The sequence below is a fragment of the Phyllostomus discolor genome, chromosome 11, assembly GCF_004126475.2.
Source record: "Phyllostomus discolor isolate MPI-MPIP mPhyDis1 chromosome 11, mPhyDis1.pri.v3, whole genome shotgun sequence".
NCBI classification, from domain to species: domain Eukaryota; kingdom Metazoa; phylum Chordata; class Mammalia; order Chiroptera; family Phyllostomidae; genus Phyllostomus; species Phyllostomus discolor.
Window position 1 is genome coordinate 42,915,421 of NC_040913.2, and position 23,492 is coordinate 42,938,912.

Genomic DNA, 23,492 nt, shown 5'->3' on the forward strand with positions numbered 1-23,492 from the left:
CATAAAGCTCAACAGCATAGCAAAGTGTGTTGCCCCACCCTGGTAAACACCTAAGACTCCATCCCCTACTACGTAATAGGTGCGCTGAAACACACACACACAAAAAATGGCCCAAATGAAAGAACAGGTCAAAGCACCAGGAAAAAAATACAACTAAATAATAAAGAGAGAGCCAACCTATCAGATGCACAGTTCAAAACACTGGTAATCAGGATGTTCACAGAACTGGATGAATATGGTCGCAAATTAGAGAAAAAAAAAAAAGAAGAAGGAAGGCTATACTAAGTGAAATAAAAGAAAATGTACAGGAAACCAACAGTGAAAGGAAGGAAACCAGGACTCAAATCAACAGTTTGGAACAGGAAGAAGAAATAAACATTCAACCAGAACACAATGAAGAAACAATTCAAAAAAATTAGGAGATACTTAGGAACCTCCAGGACATCTTTAAACATTCCAACATCTGATTCATACAGGTGCCAGAAGGTTAAGAGGAAGAGCAAGACATTGAAAACTTATTTGAAAACACAATAAAGGAGAACTTCCCCAATCTGACAAAGGAAATAGACTTCCAGGAAGTCCAAGAAGATCAGAGAGTCCCAAAGTTGGACTTAAGGGGACTCAGAGGTGGCTGTGGGCTACAGCTGGAGTTCCCGTAGTGGGAGATACTCCCAGTCTCACACAAGAGTCCAATGGAAAAGTGCACTAGGGACAAGCAGGGGATCTTCATTGTTCCCTCTGTGGCCCCTCCCCCACAGGCAGCACTGAAGCACAGCAAAAAGAGTTGCCCTGCCAGGATAAATACCTAAGGCCCCACCCCCTTACAACCTATCAGCTGTGCCAAGACAAAGAAATATGGCCCAAATGAAAGAACAGAGTAGAACCTCAGAACTAGGCAATGAGGAGATCACCAACCTATCTGATGGAGAATTTAAAGCCCTGGTAACCAAAATGCTCACAGATCTGACTGAGGTCGAAAAATGAAAAAACAAATGAAGGATACCCAAAGAGAAATAAAGCAGAAAGTTCAGGGAACCAACAGTGACAGGAAGGACACCAGAACTCAAAGCAATGATTTGAAACAAAAAGAAAAAATAAACACCCATCCAGAAGACAACAAAGAAACAAGAATTTGAAAAAGTGAAGGGACTCTTACAAGCCTCTGGGACAACCTGAAACGTTCCAATGTCAGAATTATAGGGGAGCCAGAAGGAGAACAACAGCAAGAAATTGAAAAATTATTTCAACAAATAATGAAGGAACACTTGACCAATCTGGAGAAGGAAATACACTTCCAGGAAGTTGAGGAAACCCAGAGAGTCCCAAAGAAGTTGGATCCATAGAGGAACACACCAAGGCACACCATCATTAAGCTACCCAAGATTAAGGAAAGAATCCTAAAAGAAACCAGAGAAAAGGAGATAGTTACCTACAACAGTGTACCCATTAGAATATCAGCATATTTCTCAAAAGAAACCTTGCAGGAAAGAAGGGGCTGGAAAGACATATTCGAAGTCACGAAAAGCAGGGACCTCCATTCAAGATTACTCTATCCGGCAAAGCTTTCATTTAGAATGGAAGGGCAGATAAAGTGCTTCCCAAATAAGGTCAAGTTAAAGGAGTTCATCATCACCAAGCCCTTATTATATGAAATGTTAAAGGGACTTATCTAAGAAAAAGCAGATCAAAAATATGAACTGGAAAATGACAACAAACTCACAACTATTAACAAATGAACCTAAAATAAAAGAAAAACAACAAAAACAAAAACTAAGCAAACAACCAGAACAGGAACAGAATCAGAGAAATGGACATCACACAAAGGGATTTCAGTGGGTAAGGGGAAGAGAGGAATAGAGGGGAAAAGGTACAGGGAAGAACAAGCATAATTGGTAGGCAAAAAATAAACAGGGAGAGATAAAAAATGGTATAGGAAACAGAGAACTCAAAGAACTTATATGTACAACCCATGGACATAAACTAAGGCGGGGGGAATGATGGAGGATTCAGGGGGACAGAGTGAATGAGGGAGAAAGGGGGAGAAATTGGAAAAACTGTAATAGCACAATCAATAAAAAATACTTAAAAATGAAAAATAAAATAAAATAAATTTTAAAAAATTTAAAAATTTGTTAACGATCTCCCCTAACCTTTCCCATTATTTTTTTTTATCCTCACCTGAGAACATTTTTTCATTGCTTTGAGAGAGAGAGGGACAGAGAGGGAGAGAGAAACATCGATTTGAGAGAAACATTGATCTGCTGCCCTCTCATACATGCCTCAACTGGAGATCAAACCCACAACCAAGGTATGTGCGCTGACCAGAAATTGAACACATGACATCTTGGTCTATGAGGTGAATCTCTAACCAACTGAGCCACACCGTCCAGGGCAACCCCTCCCATTCTTAATCTCACTCCTAAACCAACGCCCCAGAAGGAAGTCCAAATTTAACAGCATGGAGTACATCTTTCAACAATTTTTCTCTGTATATAGAACACCTGTAAAAGGTATTTCAAAAAAATTTTTAAACAAAAATGGTATCATACTTTATACACAACTCTGCAGTCTGCAATTTCTGCTAAACAACATTACATGGGCAGCCTCAAGGTACACAGATATAAATCTAATCAATCTTTTTAAACAGCTCTAGAAGATTCCCAAATGAGCATATAACAATTTATTCAGTGATTCTTCTTGATTCACTCAGCTTCTAGCTTTTATCACTGCCCAAAACACCAAAATGCTGCAATATATATTGTGAACAAATATTCTCTTTTATATCCTGATTTTTTCTTAATGAATAGAACCTAAAAAGAAACTGCTACATCAAAAGGGATGTGTAGTCTTTATTTTAATAGCTACTACCACATTATTTTCCAAAGAGGTCATATGCACTCATGATTATACCAGCAATGTATGACAATGCCATTTCTCTGTAACCTGGTAGGTACTAAACATTGCAATTCTTTTAAATTTTGACCCAGGTGATGCATGAAAGTGCTTTTTTATTTTATATATACATATAATTTGTATCTCTCTAAATTATTAATCAGGGTTAGAATATATTCTCATTAACTTATTATCCATTTGCATTTCATTTCCTCTGGCATGCCTATTTACCAGTAAATTCTTTGCCTATTTTCTACTGGATCACATGACATTTCTCATCCATTTGTAAGATATATTTGTATATTATGGGTATTAATCCTCTCTCTATCATATGTGTTATATATACATTAAAAATGTGATTCTGAGTTAGGGATTTACAGCTTGAATTCATTTTCTCTTTAAACAATGTCATTAATGGTGGCTAAATTACCAGGCAGATCTAAAGAAGCCTTCCTATGTAACATATTATACAGCTCAAAAATTGTTCATCTGTGATGAAATTTGACAAAAGCAACAATAGTCATTAAACAGAAAATAAAATGTATTCAAAAATTTTAAGTCATCTTGAATATGGTGCCTGGAAGAAAAAAGATTAAAGAAAAATTAGGCACTGAATAAAGATTGCTGTGGAGACTCCAGAGACTTCAGGTCACCTTAAAGGATTTTAAGGCAAGGGGACATTTTTGATGGGATTCCTCCTTTTGAGGGCTCCATTCTTAAAAATGGATCTGAAGAAATCTCAAAGGAAATCCTTTCCTCAAATTCCCATACAATGAGAGACAATTAGTGCAGCTATTAAAAATAAGGTAAATCTTAAGGACTGGAGGCCTTGTTTCTCAGACTGCTTTTCAAGTTCTGACTCTATTAAATAAGGGAATGTTAGGTAACAACTTCCTGGAAACCATCTGTGTAACTTTTGTCATTAATTCACTAAAACTAACAAGTAGCTGCAAAAACTGTTCCACATTATCTATATTTACACAAAAATGGCAGGTTTTTCCATAGGGTACTGTCTTTTATGATGCTGATGAGTTTCTCAAAGCTTTTAAAATTATTTGCAAACTTGTACTGGCTGGTGCGGTTCAGTGGATTGAGTTCCAGCCTACAAACCCAGAAGTCACAGGTTTGATTCCCAGTCAGGGCACATGCCTGGGTTGTGGGCCAGGTCCTCAGGTGGGGACGAGTGAGACTCACACATTGATGTTTCTCTCCCTCTCCTTCTCTCTCCCTTTGCCTCTCTCTAAAAGTAAATAAATAAAACCTTTTTAAAAAAATTATTTGCAAATCAAAGAAAAAGCACCCCCCCAAAAAAAGAAAACCACTCTCATCCTGTTGACTTTATGCCAAAACTCACTATTTTAAGAGCCCAGGGGTTGTAATTCTTCCAGAAAATCTTTGTAGGCCCTAACTGCTTGGATAAGAGGTCAATGTGTCCAGTAAACCTTAAAGGCCCTCACATATAATTGGTCCACAGACTGCAACAAGAAGATTATTGAAGGAAGTAGAAATAGTACTCTGAGGTCAGGTTTAAAGTCATCTATTGAGAACTGCTACCCAGGAACACAACTTCGTAAGGCAAACCCTGGAAGAAATACTAAGTTTGATACTATATAGTTTAACTTCAAGCACAAAAACGTGAAGGAAGCTCTCTTCAAAAGCTGCCAATTTCATCTAAGCTATGAGATTTCAGATTTCATACAAAAAGGCAAAAAAGCTTTAGTTATCCATTTCAACACTTACAGGCGAGAGAGTAGGAACTAAGATGGTAAGTGGAAGTTATACTACTGGTCAAGGCAGAAGTTAAAAAAAAAAAAAAAACCTGGGTAATAAAAAACTGAAGAACAATCAAACTACTGTGCCCATTACATTCCAGGCACTGGGGTACACAGATGACTGGGACAGAAAGGACGGCCTGCTGTGCCCAACACTGTGACAGTGCGAATGAAAAGATGACAACTGACTATAAAGTATAAGCACTCATTATCTCAATCACACAGTCACCAATTGAAAAAATTTTACTTTAATAAGGTACTACTACTGTCCAGAGGTTTTTAATAGAATTTTAGACTTCCACGTAAGAATATTTCCAGTCTACACCACTGGCCAGCCAGCAGGAGTTCTACCATTCTATTAGATAGACGTTAAATATGAATATCAAAGTTCGTATTTTAACACTGTGGTTTTAATTTCTTCATTAGTAAAAGACAGTGTGATTTTTAGTGCTCTGAATAATAACTCTGACAAAGACAGAAATAAAACAGCACTGCCATGCCTCAACTATTTCAGTATTTTTTCAATAATCTTTCACACTTTTAAATTCTAAGACTTTTCTAACATACAAAGCCTTCTTTCCATTTCAAGACTTCTTTTAAAGAATAGCAGCCAGAGCCATTGAGACAGATTATAAAAGGAAAACCAAACTGAAGTCAGGAAATCTAGGCTTTGCATGAGATTTTGCTACTAATTAATGAGTCTTCTGACCTCTTTCTTATGGTCCTATTTTCCTGGCTATGAAATGAGTTTCAGAGAGAATAATAATTGCTAAAGTTCCTTTCCTTAACAAAAGTCTATCATTTATGTTCCATTGGAAAATATTAAATATCCAAAAGGCAAAAAGCTAAATTGAAGCATAAATACAGGAAGGAAAGTAATACATTATCAAAGTTCAGCAGAATACCATTTCCAAAATATTTTTTTAAATAGCTCCAAGAGAAGGAAAAAATCCAACAAAGTTTTCTAATAACCAAAACCCATAATCTCTAATCAATAACTCATGTAATAGCAAGCCAAATAATTGTCATTTTCTCATTTGAGATATAGCCTCTGAGACAAGAAAGAAAAAGTTCAAAGTATACAATAGCTGAATTTAATACAGTAGACAGGTGTATAAAAACATGCTATAGTACGCAATACAATATATCTGTCCAACCAATATGTAGTAACCCCATAATGCTTATGTGGATACATAAGATTTGGTTGAGCCCTGACCACTGTGGATCAGTTGGTTGAGTGTCATCCCACAAAGCACAAGGTTGCCAGTCCGATTCCCAGTCAGGACACATGACTAGGCTGCAAGTTCAGTCCCTGGTAAGGGTGCTATCAAGAGGCAACCAATCGATTTTTCTCTCTCACATTGTTGTAAAGAAATTAAAATTTTTAAAAAAGGATTTTGTTGATTTAGCTCAGCCAGTTACTTCAAGTTAACCAAATTCCCAACAGTATTTTTCTTAGAACTGGGAAGGGTTGCTGATAAGAAAGAATAGTAGAAACTATGTACTACTGGGTAAAACATATGATACGCACCATCATCTTGATAGACAAAAAATAACAGATAAAGATACTTATATTGTGAATATGGTAGGAATGATAATGAATGGATGAAAAGCACAAAAAATGCAAACTGGAGTCTATGACCCATCTAACTGCTTGCAATATAAACACTTCAGATAAATTTCAAAGTGTAACAATAACAAAGCTACTAATAAAAAACACAAAATAACAAATTTTGATTAGATAAGAAATGCACGAAAACAGTAATAAAAATTGAAAATATCTAAACCAGAAAATGTTGCGTTTTTCTTTGTTTTTCTGGGGGGTTTGCTGGTAACTTATGGGAGTTTTTCTATATTTAGAAACAGATATCATTTACACTTTGGGACTTGATCTGAGCCAGCCACTGCATTGCCCCTCATTCACTTGCAAAATATAAAAATACATTCATTCAAAGCCTATGTTTATAAGTTTCAAAATTGATATTATTGCTCAGATCCCTTGAATCCTTAAAGTTAGTATAGTCTTGTTACTTTTCTCACTTCATAAGAAGATCCCCCAAGTGATTAAACATTTGTGACTATGGTAAAATATTACAGCAGAACCCACATAGTGAACTATACCATCTTAGTTGTTAAGAGAAAGGAATGATACCTATCCTCTGTTGAGAGCAGTCAGGCAATGACTATGTTTCCTGTTCAGGTGAGACTGAAAGGGCCAACATTCTTTCCATCCCATAAATACATTAAGTTTGATTCTGAATGAGAATTAAAGCTTATTTGAAGTTCTACAGCCATTTATGATCCTGCAAACAACTTGAGGAAAAGTTCCAAATCAAATCTAGATTAACTATATTCCAGATTCATCTTTTAAGAGTAAGACTGAATGAAGAAAAGATATTTTTAGCATATCTTTTAAGCTGACTCAGAGCAGCCCTAATAATCCCATATTCAGTGTCACAGGCATGGGGTGATGGAAAGTGAAAGGGAACAAGGGAATGACTTTCAGTCAAGATGGCGGCATAGATAAACACAACTCACCTCTGCGCACAACAATATCAAGATTACAACTATAATATAGAAAAACCATCACTCAGACTGTCAGAAATCAAGTTGAAAGGAAGACCGAGACCTACAGATGTGGTATTAAAGATACCACATCCATACAGACTGGTAAGAGGGGCAGAGATACAGAACAACTGGTTCCATATCCATGTGCGGTGGATAAAAACTCAGGAGGGATATCTAGGAGCAAGAAGTCCCAGCCTTCTTGGAGCCTCAGGTCCCCACTGCCCAGGGTTCCAGTGCCAGGAAAAGAGAAGTCCCCAAAACTTCTGGCTGCAAAAACCAGTCGGGATTGAGTTGGTGGAAGAAACTTCTGAAGTCCCAAGCAGTTCCCCTTAAAGAACCCACACACAAACTTATTCAAATTCACTATCTCAGAGGTCCAGCACCAGAGTAGCAGTGGCATACGGGGAGGAACTGAAGTATCTAGCATCGAGACAGGACCTGGGGGCCAATTTTCTCCCAGGGAGAATGGCAGGCAGAGGCCATTGTCCTTTTTCTGACCCCTAGCCCACAGAGGCACAAAGTCAGCAGGTGAATGTGATATCTAAGACTCCAAAACCTGGCTAACACCATTAGCCCTACCCTGGAGATCTGAGACTCAATCCCACCCAACTTACTGCCCACCAATCTGTTAACACTGGCTTTCCATATGAATACTGGTCTTGGCTCATGATTCACAACTTACTAAATCCTTTCAAACAAGCAACAGCCAAACTCAGGAAGTTCCCAGCCTCTGTACCTCTTGCTAAATGGCCCCAGTGCTAGGCCCAGCACTAGCAGCAGCCAGCCTAGATTCACAGCTTGGCTTCACCTGGGAACCTCCAAGCCCAGCACAAGTAGCAGCCATCTCAGATTGCTTTATAGCCCACGTAGCATGGCCCAGGCAGAACATAAGTGGAGACTGACCTTGGCCTGCATCACTTAAGAAACCTCAGGGCCTATGCACCCAGTGGACAGTCACAAACCATGTCAGAGCCCCACCACCCTAATCCTTGAAGAGTTGATCCTCCATGGGTGGATGTTGGTGGTCAGTGGTCACAGCCAATACTTGCAGCTGAATGGGCTGGGTAAATCCCTCCCATTGATCTGCCAACAACAATCAAGGCTAAACTACAATTGGAGGATGTACTCAGCCCACACAAAGGTCACACTTCAAGTACCCAGCTTGGGTGATAGGAAAGGCTGTGCCACTGCACCTTATATAAAGCCTATATTAGACCAAGCTACCATGACAGGGAGTCATAGCAGCTCAACCTAATACATAGAAACAAACACAGGGAGGCTGCCAAAATGAGGAGACAAAGAAACATGATCCAAATGAAAGAACAGATCAAAATTACAGGAAAAAAACTAAACAAAATGGAAATAAGAAACTATCAGATGCAGAGTTTAAAACATGGTTATAAGGATGCTCGAGGAACTTAGCAAGGACATAAACAGCATAAAAAAATCCAGTCAAAAAGGTCACTAATTGAAATAAAGAACAATTTACAGGGTAACAACAATAAAGGGGATGAAGCTGAGAATCAAATCAACGATTTGGAACATAAGGAAGCATTCAGAACAACCATTTAGAACAAAAAACAAACAAACCATTCAGAACAAAAAACAAACATTCAGAACAAGAAGAAGAAAGAATATCAAAAAGGAAGGTAGTATTAGCAGCCTCTGGGACAACTTCAACATTCCAACATTTACCTCATAGGGGTGCCAGTAGGAGAAGAGAAAGAGAAAGAAATTGGAAATCTATTTGAAAAAGTAATGAAAGAACATGTCCCTAATCTGATGAAGGAAATAGATATGCAAGTCCAGGAGCACGGAGAGACCCAAACAAGATGGATGCAAACAGGCCCACTCCAAGACACATCATAATAAAAATACCAAAGTTTAAAGATAAAAACAGAATCTTAAAAGCAACAAGAGAAAAGAATTTAATTACCTACAGGGGAGTTCCCATAAGAATGTCAACTGATTTTGTAAAAGAAACTGCAGGCTAGAGGGATTGGCAAGAAATATTCAAAGTCATGAAATGCAGGGAAATACAGGCAAGATTGTTCCACCCACCAAAGCTATTATTCAGAAAAGAAGGGCAGATAAAGTGCTTCCCAGATAAGGTCAAGTTCAAGGAGTTCATCATCACCAAGCCCTTATTACATGAAATGTTAAAGGGACTTCTATAAGAAAAAGATCAAAACTATGAATAATAAAAATGTCAATAAATACATATCTATCAACAATTGCATCTAAAAAACAAACTAAACAAACAAGAACAGAGACAGAAGCGTGGACATGGAGAGAGTTCTGATGGTTGCCAGAAGGGAGGGTGTTGTAGGGTAATGGGTGAAGAGATGAGGAGGTTAAGAAGTATAAATTGGTAGTTACAGAATAGCCCTGGGGATGTAAAGTACAGTATAAAAAATGGAGTAGCCAAAGAACTTACACGCATGACCCATAGACGTGAACAATGGTGTGGGCATTGCCTGAGGGAGTGGGTGGTGCAGGGTGGAAGAGGGTAAAAGGGAAATTGGGACAACTGTAATAGCATAATCAATAAAATATAATTTTAAATAAATTAATCAATTTAAAAAAGGAAGAAAAATCAGGAAACTGGGAAAATGGTTGTGTCAGGGACGCATTTACTAAACCGTGTGTGCCAGGCACTATCACACACATGTTCCTTATGCTATTTGATTTAATCCTTACAATATATCCATAAAGTTGAAATATCATCCCCATATAATCAAGGAGACTTGGGTCAGTTGAATGACTACAGAAATTAACACATTTAAGTATAAAAGAAAGAAAATGAAATTCACACATCTAGAAAGTAGTACAGATAGCATCTCCCTTCTACCCTCAAAGCATGCTTCCAATCCCCCACACAAAACCACCACCTCAACAAACCCATAGTAATCTTTAAAAAAAAGAAAGAAAGTAGTACAGACACCAAAATTATAAATATAAGTTCCCCCCCAGCAGTTGTTACCCTATAGAACTCAGACTACATAAAAGTTTTCCTACTGTCTATTAGCAGTGACTATCATTCCTCACTTCTGAAGTTTATTATAAAACATTAGCCACATTCATAATAAGAGAAGAGCCTGAACAATTATTAAAATAAAATTTAAAAAAAAAGAGAAGAGCCAAAAATCAGAAAAATTCATGATTTTCAACTATTGTGTACATAGGGCACGTAAGTTGTTATAGAATTTTTGCTAATTTTTCTCTAGATAAGTATAATAAAGAATTATATCACTACTCTAACCCCAGAAAACTTATTTATTACAATAATATAATTAGGCATACCAATAAATAATGAACATTAAAAATGATTCCCACATCTAGTTAGCTTAAGGATAATTATAAAAGAATTTCAATTCCAGCCTAACAACCAGAACAAGCCAGTTAATCTACAAAAAACATAGTTTCTTAAAAGCCTATCAAATAGCTAAAGATACTAAGAAACCTAAATGAACTAGATTCTAAAAAGTAATGAGCCCTTTCAAGGAGAGAAAAGACACAGAACTAGTTTTTATTCCTACCTAGTAGAATGGTAAAGTACCTAGGAGAAAGTATCTACCATAGATGTGTCAGGATCACCAAGGTAAACTTTTAGCAAACTTGTAATGGCCACACATGGGCTGGCATGATAAATTAATCTACTGAGAAGTCCCAGCCACAGAGAAAATGTCCACCCACCCACTAACACTTTTCCATTGACTTCACTAAATATACAGGGGTGTACAGTAAAAATCAGATGCAGGACAGGAGCTGAGAAATATCCTTCCTGAAGCATGCTGAACCTTTCTTTAAAAAGCAAGCCAACAACCCACAGAAGATTGGGGGTAGGACAGAAAAAGAGCAGAAATCTTTCCAAAACACTTCAGCTCTTTACTCAGTGCAAGGTAGTTCTCAAGGATGATGCTGAATCAAAAGAGCTAAGATAAATCCCTTTGAGGCTCTCTTGACCTTCTCTGACAAGGCCTCTGAGGGACAGAGGCAAGGCACCTGGACAAAAGAGATGTGAGTTGCAGAAAGCAGAATATAGGACTCAATGCAAAGAGAATTCCCCAGTAATCCAAACAGCTGGTAGCTATAAAGCAAAGAGAGGTTGACTATTGTGTGTACATCTAAAGATTGAGATATAAAGCATTAAGAGAACTCTGGAATTGCACCAGAACTTAGACCCCAAATCAGCTGAAGGGAAAATTCTGGTCCTTTCCTCAAAGCATGTAAAGCTCTTCAGCTTTAACCGGAATCTAATGAAAGCAAAACAAAGCCTAGGACCTCTGAAATCCACTCTTCCATAAAAGCAATAAGGACACTAGCAAAATTTCCAAAAGTCAACTTTTTCAAAACTCTAGTAATTAATGAAAGAATTTCAATGGTCTGACAACTTATCCAATAACAATGGATGGAACTTAGTAACAACAGTGAGCTTTGTGGCATTTTAACTTATGCTTTTCTCATCTCTCTCCCCACATCTGTGGTAGTCTTGAGAACCAACTGACCACATTGATGGTGAAATCCATCAGTCTGGCAACCACTGAAAGGAACAGTAGAGGGCTGGAGCTCCCCAAAAGCCCCACACATAGGGAATCATCCATATTGACCTATCCAGCAGCATCCTGAAAAGAAAAGCTCCATTCTTTGAATTTGTCTTTATTTGACCCACTCAGAACTCCCTGTGTAGAAAACAGCACTACTCTGGTGCTCTGTCAAAAAAAATCAGCTATACTTGCTTAACAGCACAGCTGCCTGAGGAAGCAAAACCACTTCAAGCTAAAGGAAAAACTGGGAATGAGATGGCCAAAGGAGGTTTTGTTTAGCTCCAGTGCATGCCTAGGTGTCTAAAACACTATGCACATGTCCAGGGAAATCCTGAGAAGGGCCAAATCTCACACAGGTAGCTGACATTAAAGCTTTGCACAAGCAGAAAATGAAGACTAAGACATACTTGTAAGTTATCTGTGAAACACTGAAATCATGCCCAAAGACTGAGAGAATTTATTTGTTCAAAGCATTTAAGAAATTTCTGTCCAATCATTACCTAACTGCTCAGCTAATTAAGCCAAAACATCAGTGGCTGCACATGACAAGGAATATAAACTTTAGAAAAACAGTCCACAAAAGTCAGTGAACAAACAAACAACAAAAACAATGAGTAAAAACAAACCTTGGGAAAGGGAGATGTAGCACATTATGCTATTTAATACATCTACTTTCCAACCAAAAATGTATAAGAAACACAAAGAAATAGTAAATTATGGCCTCTACACAAAGGGAAAAAAAAGCAGTCAATAAAAATTCTCTGAGGAAGCCAGACATTGGACTTAGTAGACAGCACTTTAAATCAGCTAATCAAATATTTTCAAAGAACTAAAAAGAAAGCATGTCTATAAACTAAAGAAAACCATGTCAACAATATCTCACCAGAAAACATCACTAAAGAAAGAAATAACTTAAAAGATCCAAACAGAAATTCTGAAGTTGAAAAGTACAATAAGTAAAATGTAAAAACTCACTAGAGGAGCTCAACAACAGATGTGAGTATAATCAGCAACCTTGAACATAGGTCAACTGAGTTTATACAGTCTAAGAAACAGAAAAAAAAGAGAAAATAAAGAAAAAATATAAAAAGGGTCACAGAAATCCATGGGACACTATCTAGTATACTAACATTTACATACTGAGAGTCCTAGAAAGACAAAGAGAGAAAAAGAAAAAATAACAGTAAAAAATAATTGGCAAAAAATCCCCTAAATTGATGGGTAAACATTAATCTACACATCCAAGAAGCTTAACAACCACCTAATAGGTGATACTGAAAAAGATTTGTTATTACACATACCACAGCCAAACTATCAAAAGCCAAAACCAAAGAGAGTATCTGGATAGCAGAGAGAAAAGTGACTCATCACATAAAGGAGGATCCTTAATAAAATTAATATCGCACTCCTCATGAGAAACTATGGAGGCCATAGGCAGTAAGATGACATAGTCAAAGTGCTGAAAGAAAATAAAACCTGTCAAATCAAAATTCCATATCCGGTAAAATTATCTCTCAAACAATAAAGACAAAATTAGGAAATTTCCTGAAAAACAAATACAAAGAGAACTCATCACCAGTAGATTTCCCTATAAGAAATACTAATGGGAGTCCTTCCTTCACGCTGAAATGAAAGCATACAAGACAGAACTCAAATCTATGCAAAGAAAGAATACCAGAAGAGGTAATGTAACTACATGTGCAAATAGAAAGGCAGTATAAACATTTTTGATTTGTAACTTATTTCTCCTTATTTTTTTACCTTCACCTGAAATCATGCTTGTTGATTTTAGAGATAGGGGACAGGAAGCAGAGAGAAGCAGTTGCAACCAGGGACTGAACCCACAACCTAGGCATGTGCCCTGACTGGGAAGAAAACCTGTAACCTTTCATTTTATAGGATGACACTCCAACCAACTTGGCCATACAAGCCAGGACTCTTTTATGTGATTTAAAACACACCTTCATAAAATGATTAATTATAAATGAGTGTCAGTAAACTTTTAATGTATAGAGATATAATTGTTAATAGGGATTCTGGCTAAGATGGAGACATATGTAGAAATACTTCACTTCCTCGCACAACCAAAAGAAGGATAACAACCAATTTAAAAACAAAAAACAACCAGAACTACCAGAAAATCAAACTGCATGGAAGTCTGACAACCAAAGAGTTAAAGAAAAAATGTTCATTCAGACTGTTAGGAGGGGTGGAGACAGGAAGCTGAGGGCAGAGAACACACTTCAAGACTGAGAGAATTGTGAACAGGATTTCCCATATTTGTGTGCAGATAAGCCCGGAGGGACAACTGGGGAGCAAGACAAACTGCACAACCCAGGGCTCCAGCCCAAGGAAATAAAGCCTCAAAACCTCTGGCCGTAAAAACCTTTGGAGATTGTGGCAGCAGGAGAAACTCCCAGTCTCATAGGACAGTCCATTGGAGAGGCCCACGAGACCCTAGAACATGCGCAACACCACCCACCAGGGAATCAGCACCTGAAAGGGCACAATCCACTTGTGGGAAGTGAGGAAAGGGGCAGAAAGTGAGGCAAGAGACAAGCAAGCTACCAAGTGGCACCATTCCCTCTCTGACTCTTCCCCCACATACAGCTCCACAGTGCAGCTAAGTGGATTGTCCCACCCTGGCGAATACCTAAGGCTCCACCCCTTACTATGTAACAGGTGCAATGACAGAGAATTATATCCCAAATGACAGAACAGATCAAAATTCCAGAAGAAGAATTAAGAGACGAGGAGATACACAACTATCAAATGCACAGTTCAAAATACTGGCAATCAAAATGCCCACAGAAACCACTGAGTATAAATGCAAAATAAGGAAAGACGTGAAAGCAATACAAAAAGAAATGAAGCAAAATATACAGGGAACCAACAGTGAAGGGAAGAAAACTGGGAGTCAAATCAACGATTTGCAACAGAAAGAAGAAATAAACATCCATCCACAACAGAATGAAGAAACAAGAATTTTTAAAAATGAGAGGAGATTGAAGAACCTCTGGAACAACTTTAAATGTTCCAACATCCAAATCATAGGGGTGACAAAAGGAGAAGAGCAAGAAATTGGAAAATTATTTCAATAAATAATGAGGAATAATAATGGAAAACTTCACCAGTGTGGTGAAGGAACTAGACATGCAAGTCCAGGATGCTCAGAGAGTCCCAAAGATGTTGGACCCAAGGAGAAACATACCGAGGCATATCATAATTAAGTTATTCAAGATTAAAGATAAGGAGAAAATCTAAAAATCAGCAAGAAGAAAGAAGGCAATTACTTACAAAGGAGTTTCCATAAGACTATCAGCTGATTTCTCAAAAGAAACCTTGCAGTCAAGAAGAGGCTGGAAAGAAGTATTCCAAGTCCTGAAAGGCAAGGACCTCCATCCAAGATTACTCTCTCAAAGCTATCATTTAGAATAGAAGGGCAGATAAAGTGCTTCCCAGATAAGGTCAAGTTCCAGGAGTTCATCATCACCAAGGTCTTATTATATGAAATGTTAAAGGGGCTTATCTAAGAAAAAGAAGATCAAAACTATGAACAGTAAAATGACAACAAACTCACAACTATCAACAACCAAACCTAAAAAAAAACAAAAACAAACTAAGCAAACAACTAGAACAGAAACAGAATCACAGAAAAGATCACATGGAGGGTTATCATCAGTGGCAAGGGGGTAAGGGGGTAAAAAGGTGCAAGGAATAAGACACATAATTGTTGGGCACAAAATATACAGCAGAGGTTAAGAATAGTATAGGAAATGGAGAAGCCAAAGTACTTATATGTACAACCCATGGACATGTACTAACAGGGGCAGGGAATGCTGGAAAGGGGCAGGGTGCGGAGAGGAGGAGTATAAAGGGGAGAAAAAATTGGGACAACTGTAATAGCATAATAAATAAAATATACTTTAAAATAACATAATTATATTGGCCCTTCCAGCCAAGATGGAAGCATAGGTAGACACACTGTGCCTCCTCACACAACCAAAAGAAGGATAACAACAAATTTAAAAACAAAAAACAACCAGAACTGAAAGAAAATTGAACTGTATGGAAGTCCGACTACCATACCTTTAACTCCATAAGGAGTTAAAGAAGAAACATTCATCCAGACCGATAGGAGGGTGGAGACCAGCAGCCAGACAGAGAGGACTCGCTGCAAGGTGGTGGCTAGCAGACCCAGTCAAGTGGCGGATTGTGGAATGGGTGGTACCACATTCCTGAGCAGATAAACTGGGAAGAACAAAGGGGGAGCAAGACAGATGGAGCAACACAGGGTTCCAGTGTGGGGAAATAAAGCCTCAAAACCTCTGACTGTAAAAACCTGTTGGAGTTCAGGGGGCAGGAAAAACTCCCAGCCTCACAGGAGAGTTTGCTGGAAAGACCAATAGAGTCTTAGAACATACACAAAACTGCCCACCTGGGAATCAGCATCAGAAGGAAGCAATTTTATTGTGGGAAGGAAGGGAAGTGACTGAAAACTGGCTGAGAGCCAGGCAAGCAACATCGTTCCCTCTCAGACTTCTCCCCCACATACAGCTCAACAGCAAAGTGTGTTGCCCCACTCTGGTGAACACCTAAGGCTTCAACCCTTACTACATAACAGGTGTGCCAAGACACACACACACACACACACAAAAATGACCCAAATGAAAGAACAGATCAAAGTTCCAGAAAAAATACAACTAAGCAACAAAAGAGATAGCCAACCTATCAGATGCACAGTTCAAAATACTAGTAATCAGGATGTTCACAGAATTGGTTGAATATGGTCATAAATTAGAGAAAAAAATGAAGGCTATGCTAAGAGAACTAAAAGAAAATATATAGGAAACCAACAGTAAGAGGAAGGAAACCAACAGTGAGAGGAAAGAAACCAGGAGTCAAATCAACAATTTGGAACAAAAGGAAGAAATAAACATTAAACCAGAACAGAATGAAGAAACAACAATTCAAAAAACTAGGAGATGCTTAGGAACCTCCAGGACATCTTTACACATTCCAACATCTGAATCATAGGGGTGCCAGAAGGAAAAGAGGAAAAGCAAAACATTGAAAACTTATTTGAAAACATAATGAAGGAGAACTTCCCCAATCTGACAAAGGAAATAGACTTCTGGGAAGTCCAGGAAGCTCAGAGAATCCCAAAGATGTTGGACCCAAGGAAGCACACATGAAGGCACATCATAATTACATTACATAAGATTAAAGATAAGGAGAGAATCTTAAAAGCAGCAAGAGGAAAGGAGAGTAACTTACAAAGGAGTTCCCATACGACTATAAGCTGATTTCTCAAAAGAAACCTTGCAGGCAAGAAGGAGCTGGAAAGAAGTATTCCAAGTCATGTAATACTCCATGACTTGGAGCCAGGAATACCTCCATCCACAATTACTCTATCCAGCAAAGCTGTCATTTAGAATAGAAGGGCAGATAAAGTGCTTCCCAGATAAGGTCAAGTTCAAGGAGTTCATCATCACCAAGCCCTTACTATATGAAATGTTAAAGGGACTTATCTAAGAAAAAGAAGATCAAAACTATGAACAATAAAATGACAACGAACTCACAGTTATTAGAAACCACACCTAACATACACACAAAAAAACCAAACTAAGCAAACACCTAGAACAGGAACAGAATCACAGAAATGGAGATCATATTGAGGATTAGCAGCCAGGGAGTGGGAGAGGGAGGGAGGGGGAAAAGGTACAGAGAATAAATAGCATAAATGGTACATAGAAAATAGACATGGGGAGGTTAAGAATAGTACAGGAAATGAAGCCAAAGAACTTACATATATGACCCATGGACATGAACTAAAGGGGGAGAATGCAGGTGGGAGGGAGTGTGCAGGGTAGAGGGGAATAAAGGGGAGGAATGGGACAACTGTAATCACATAATCAATAAAAAATATTTTTAAAAATAAAATTTAAAAGATATAATATGACAATAATAGCACAAAGGAAGTACAGGGGAACGAAAAATTTTTATACTATTGAATTTAAGTTAGAATTAATCTGAACAAATTTATTTTAACTTAAATTATTAATCATGTCCCTAGAGTAGATCACTAAGAAAATAACTCCAAAAAACATGGTAAAAGTGGGACAGAATGGAGAAGACAGATTGCAGAGCCATTTGGGAAGTAGGGTACAGGGAAATTTATGTTAGATCAAAGTGAGATGTTCTTCCTAAAGGAGCAGGTAGTCCAGTGGAAGAATCTGAAGAGTGAACAAAAAATTATTCTGTATTGTATTCAATGACTGGAACATAGAATAAGGGATGAAAGTGGCAAAAGATTAGGCTGAAGCTATACAATGAAAGGTAAGGACTGACCTTTGTGTCTAAGGTATTAGAGAGTAATTTAAGGAATTAAGAAGTGATATTATTTTGAGCAAAGAAATGTCTGTGAGTCATTAGGGAAATGTACCCATGAAGGTGGCTATAACAGAACAGACAATAACAAGTGCTGATGAAAATGTGGAGAAACTGGAACCCTCACACAGTGTTGGTGGGAATGTAAAATGGTGCACCTTCCTTGGAAAACAGTTTGGTTATTACTCAAAATGTTAAACATGGAATTACCATATGACCTAGCAGTAACACTGCTAGGTACATACCCAAGAAAACTAAATACATGTGTCCACACTATAACTTCTTATACATGAATGTTCATAGCAATATTATTCATGATAGCCCAAAGGTAGCAACAATCCAAATGTCCATCAACTGATCAGTGGATAAGCAAAATGTGGTACATTTATACAATGAAATTCTATTTAGCCGAAAAAAAGAAATGAATTACCAGTACAAGTTAAAACATGGATGAACCTTAAAAACATTATAAGTTATGATTATTATAATAATACTATGAAATAAGCCAGACACAAATGCCACATTACGTATGATCCCATTCATATGAAATGTTCAGAATAGACAAATCCATAAAAACAAAATATATTAGTGATTGCCAAAGGTAGGGGTTTGCAGAGGCAGACGGGGTAGAAGGAGGGGGAAATAAGAAGGGACTGTTAATGGATATGAGGTTTCTTTTTGGGGTGATGAAAATATCCTAAAGTTAGATAGTGCCACAGTTGCACAACTTTGTGGATATACTAAAAACCACTGAGTTTTATACTTCAAAAAGGTGAACTTTATGGTATACAAATTATACTTCAATAAAGCTGTTATAAAACAAAAACCATGATGAGTTACCATTTCATATCTAGTAGAATTTTAAAATTTAAAAGAAAAAGACTAGAAATACCAATGTTGGCAAGGATGTACATCACTGTCGATCAAAGGGTAAAATGGCACAACTACTTTGTAGAACTCTTTGGCAATATCTTATAAAGTTAAACAGGCATCCCCCCTATGACACATTGATTCAACTGCCATTTTCTCAAGAGAAGTGAAAACTTATGACCACATCATTGTACAGGAATGTTCATAGCACCTTATTTATAACAGTCCAAAAACAGAAACCATTCAAATGTCTATCAACTGGAGAATAGAGCAACAAAATGTGGTATATTTATACAATAGAATAATACCCAGCAATAAAAACAAACTGATAGGTATAGCAACATGGGTGAACCTAAGAATCATTACCTTGATAGAAGACAGTTACACACAAAAAAATCATAGTATATGATTGTATTTATATACAGCTGAAGAAAAGGTGAAACTAATCTATTATGGTAGAAAAGAGAACAGTGGTTTCCAGGGCAGGGTAGTTGGAAAGGAGCACAAAAAATCATTCAGTGATGAAAATAATCTTGGTGGTTATATAGGTTTATTAAATTGTCAAAACCAAACAAAATGATTATTTAGAACTGTGCATTTTATTATATGTAAATTTTATCCTAACTAAAGAATAAAAGTTTTACTGAAATATTCATGGGCGAGGTGATACAATGGAGGAGCAGGTTTTAAACACTTCAGAACAAAAATTGGAAGTCAGGTCAGAAAAGACTAACATATGCTGATAAATGCTGAAGTTAACTGATATGTATATCATATTTATATTATTCCCTTCAGTGCTGTACATGTTTAAAAATTCACGTAACAAAAAGTTAACAGTTATTCACTTTTAAATAAATATTTCTTACTGTAGTTCTGTGGCACAAGTTCTGGGCTCTTAGGAGTTTTCAACTTGTAAGATACATCTCCAATATTAACTGTATCACCTAAAAAGAGAATAAAGAAACACAGCATTACAAGAGACAAGTGAGAAAACTACACATTGTGCCTTTCCCAACAAAGATTCTCCTGACCTACACAAAGGGTTATTACAGAAACATACTCAGATCAGTCTGTATCAGGAGCCTTAGACACTGTGCTATAAAACTGTTATCCAAAGTATAACTATGGGAAGAAGTGAAGCATTGGTGAAATCTGCATTTTAAACACTAATTTAGCAAAAAAGGTAAAGTATAATAAAATATACGTATCAGCCAGCTTTATTTTCTCATGTATATCAATACTAAGAGTCAACAACAATAAAGGACGTATGTTGTTTAGAATCATCCAAAGCATCTAGGGTAGTACTATTAATACAGATCTACAACCTTTGACATCTCTATAGGTTCTTATTTTTACTACATACAACTGTAGGCTCTCTAACAACGTAGCCTCAAAATTCAATATTTCTAAATACGTTAAAAAAAAACAAAGCCCCAGTGGCATATGTGTCAAGAATCCCTACATGAAACAAACTAAACAGAGTAAAAGTTCTCAGTAACTTCTACATGGTTTCAGTTTTTTAAAAATAATATTAATTTCTGGCTAAACTTCTGAAGTGCAAGACTAAATTAACAACCTCTATTTTGCTCTCTCCAACAGCAAAATAGGCATATCAATACCATCTGCACCTGGAACTTCATTTGGAAAGAGCTCTAGTACTCAGAAAAAGAAGCTATGACACATCTTTTAACACTGTCAGTTGGGAGCTAGTGAGGTATCCTGGAGACCAAGGCCTTAAATAATGGTAATAATAAAAATAGCACCGACTTGTTGAATGATTACCATCTTCTAAGTACTTTACACATTCATAAAAATAAACCAGGAAACAGACTTTACAAATGAAGAAATTTGTGAATATGGGGGAAAAAAGTTTTTATACATGAATAAATGTATTGCAGATGAGGCAGGATAGTAAAGCTAGAAAAATTCCTGGCAGTAGAATGGGGAAACTGAGACAAGATAATTAAACGAGGCCAAACTATTTGAACAACTAACAGCCAGCTAGTGAATCAGAAGACCTTATTTCCCTAACCAAGAACACTTGAGAGCAAATGCTTTATACCTCTCCTCCTTAACCAGAGAATACATACATAGCTTAAGCCATGCTGGTTGGGGAGAAAGAAGACAGAAACTGAATTTAATGCCATTTGTGCCAGCTAAACCCAAGGATGGATAAAGTCAGAGGAACAAATAACAAAAACCCGAGTAGAGCCATACAAACCCAAGATAAACATAAAACAATAAAGCAGACCAAAGAATAATTCCAAACTCTTCCATACATTCATTTTGATGCATCAGCATATTAAAAATATACCATGGAAGCTGATGGATATTCTGCTAAAACCCTCCCCTAAGATTCTCACCTGCAGAAGAGAAATTAAAACTCTTAAGACAAAGAACACCAGCGCAGGCTCCCTCTAGAGCACATGCTCGCCCCTTCTCAGGCATGAACTTAACTACTTCCTCTTATTGTCTAAAGATCCCCAGGAGACTTGTAAGCAGGGGAGCAGCCGGCAGTGGCAGCTCATCCCAGGCCTACCCCCTGCTCCTGTCTCTAAGACCCCTTTTTCTCTGACTTCCCAGGGAGCTAAAAGCAGCTCCACCCTGGCTCACTTCTTTCCTATAATGGATGGTTCTAAGGAGCCAAAGGAGAGCACGGCCTAGGCTCTCCCCTGCTCCTCCTTCTACCCTAAGTTCTTCCTTTGTTTCACTTCCCCAACTCTAATAAACTTACTCTCCAAATCACCTGGACTCGTGTTGTGAAATCTTGCCTTCACAAAGTCAAGGACCCACACACTACAGGCCAGCCTGAGGCAGATCCACTCAGGGCCTTGTCCCTGTCCAGTGACGGGTGTGTGGTAAATTGAGAGAAATGTAGAAATATTGTGCAAAACCCAGGTATACACATACTTTCTGATACAGAACACATATATTTAGAGTTCAATTGTCTAAATCAAAAGAATTTCCCTCTGAACTAGTTAATACTTACTGAATACTGGCTATTTGGCAAATACTGTTATAGGTACATTATTTATATCATTTCATTTAACCTTGACTCTAAGTAAGCATGATTCCTCTGAGCAGCTTCACAAAACTACTGTAACAGAAACACCATCTTGAAAATAGCTTAGTAAAAGGTTTCTGTTACATCAATTAAATGAAATAACTCACAGAACCATGGGTCACTAAAGAGACCTAGGCTCGGAAACTAGACCAAATGTGGCATGGAAGGCAACAGGAAACACAAAGTCACTCCCCAGGATAAGCACACTGAGACACTGCCCCTGGCAACACTAAATCCAAACAACGAATACCATGAACAGAGGAAAACTTTTTCCCATTTTTTTTTATATTTTTCACACCTGTAGAAAAGTTGAAAAACATTATCTTAAGTTGCCAGAATCATGATTCTTCATCTTCAGTCTAAAGTTTTCAGATGTTTCTTCTAATAATAAGATCATTGCCATAAGTAATCTGTTCCTACAGCTTCTGCATAACGCCCTCACGATTCACTCTTGGGCAGGAACATTTAATCAGCCAAACTAGGTTATTAGCCCACAGCCTAGTTGCTGGGGGTGGAGGGCGGCGGGGGCAGGGGTAGGTAGGAGGCAGAACTAACCACTGTGATTTCCAGAGTGAAAACAGGGTCCTGCCTGCTATTAAAACTCACAAAAGAGGATCCCATCTCTCTCTCCCTCTCCCTCTCTCTTTCCCTCTCCACCTTGCTGCCTTACCTCCTGTTTTCCTCCTACCTCACAATGACTTTCCCAGTTGTCTTTCCTTTCTCTTCCACTTCACAATTTCTTTTTTAAAGTATATCCTATTGATTATGCTATGTAGGAAGAACTTTCATAGCTGGTTCTTCCACTCCATAATGCCTCGGACACTGCAGGCCAGTGTCCCCGTCAATGCTATTACAGTTGTCCCATTTTTTTCTTCCCTTTATCCCCTTCCACTCTGCATTCAGTCCCTCCAGCATTCTGCTCCCCCTTAGTTCACGTCCATGAGTCATACATATAAGTTCTTTGGCTTCTACATTTCCTATACTATTCTTAACCTCCCCCTGTCTATTTTGTACCTGCCAATCATGCTTCTTATTCCCTGTACCTTGTCCCCCATTCCCCCTTACCTCCTCCCTGCTGATAACCCTCCATGTGATCTCCATTTCCGTGATTTTGCTCCCGTTCCAGTTGTTTGCTTAGTTTGTTTTTGTTTTTAGGTTCAGTTGTTGATGGTTGAGTTTTTTTGCCATTTTACTGATCATAGTTTTGATCTTCCTTTTCTTAGATAAGTCCCTTTTATATTTCATATAAGGGCTTAGTGATGATGAACCCATTTAACTTGACCTTATCTAGGAAGCACTTTACCTGCCCTTCCATTCTAAATGATGGCTTTGCTGGATAGAGTAATCTTGGACATAGGTCCTTGCCTTTCATGATTTGGAATACTTCTT

The 23,492-nt window shown here is 37.7% G+C and overlaps 1 protein-coding gene across 2 annotated transcripts in view; it reads right to left on the reverse strand.

Annotated features, from left to right (window-relative positions):
• The window catches only part of VWA8 (von Willebrand factor A domain containing 8), a 417,525-nt gene that overhangs the window by 378,111 nt on the left and 15,922 nt on the right, over positions 1–23,492 (reverse strand). For both annotated transcript variants that reach the window (XM_028526305.2, XM_036011320.1), the window contains exon 2: positions 19,906–19,983. In XM_028526305.2, coding sequence (XP_028382106.1) covers positions 19,906–19,983 — 78 coding nt within the window. The remainder of the gene's footprint in view (positions 1–19,905; positions 19,984–23,492) is intronic.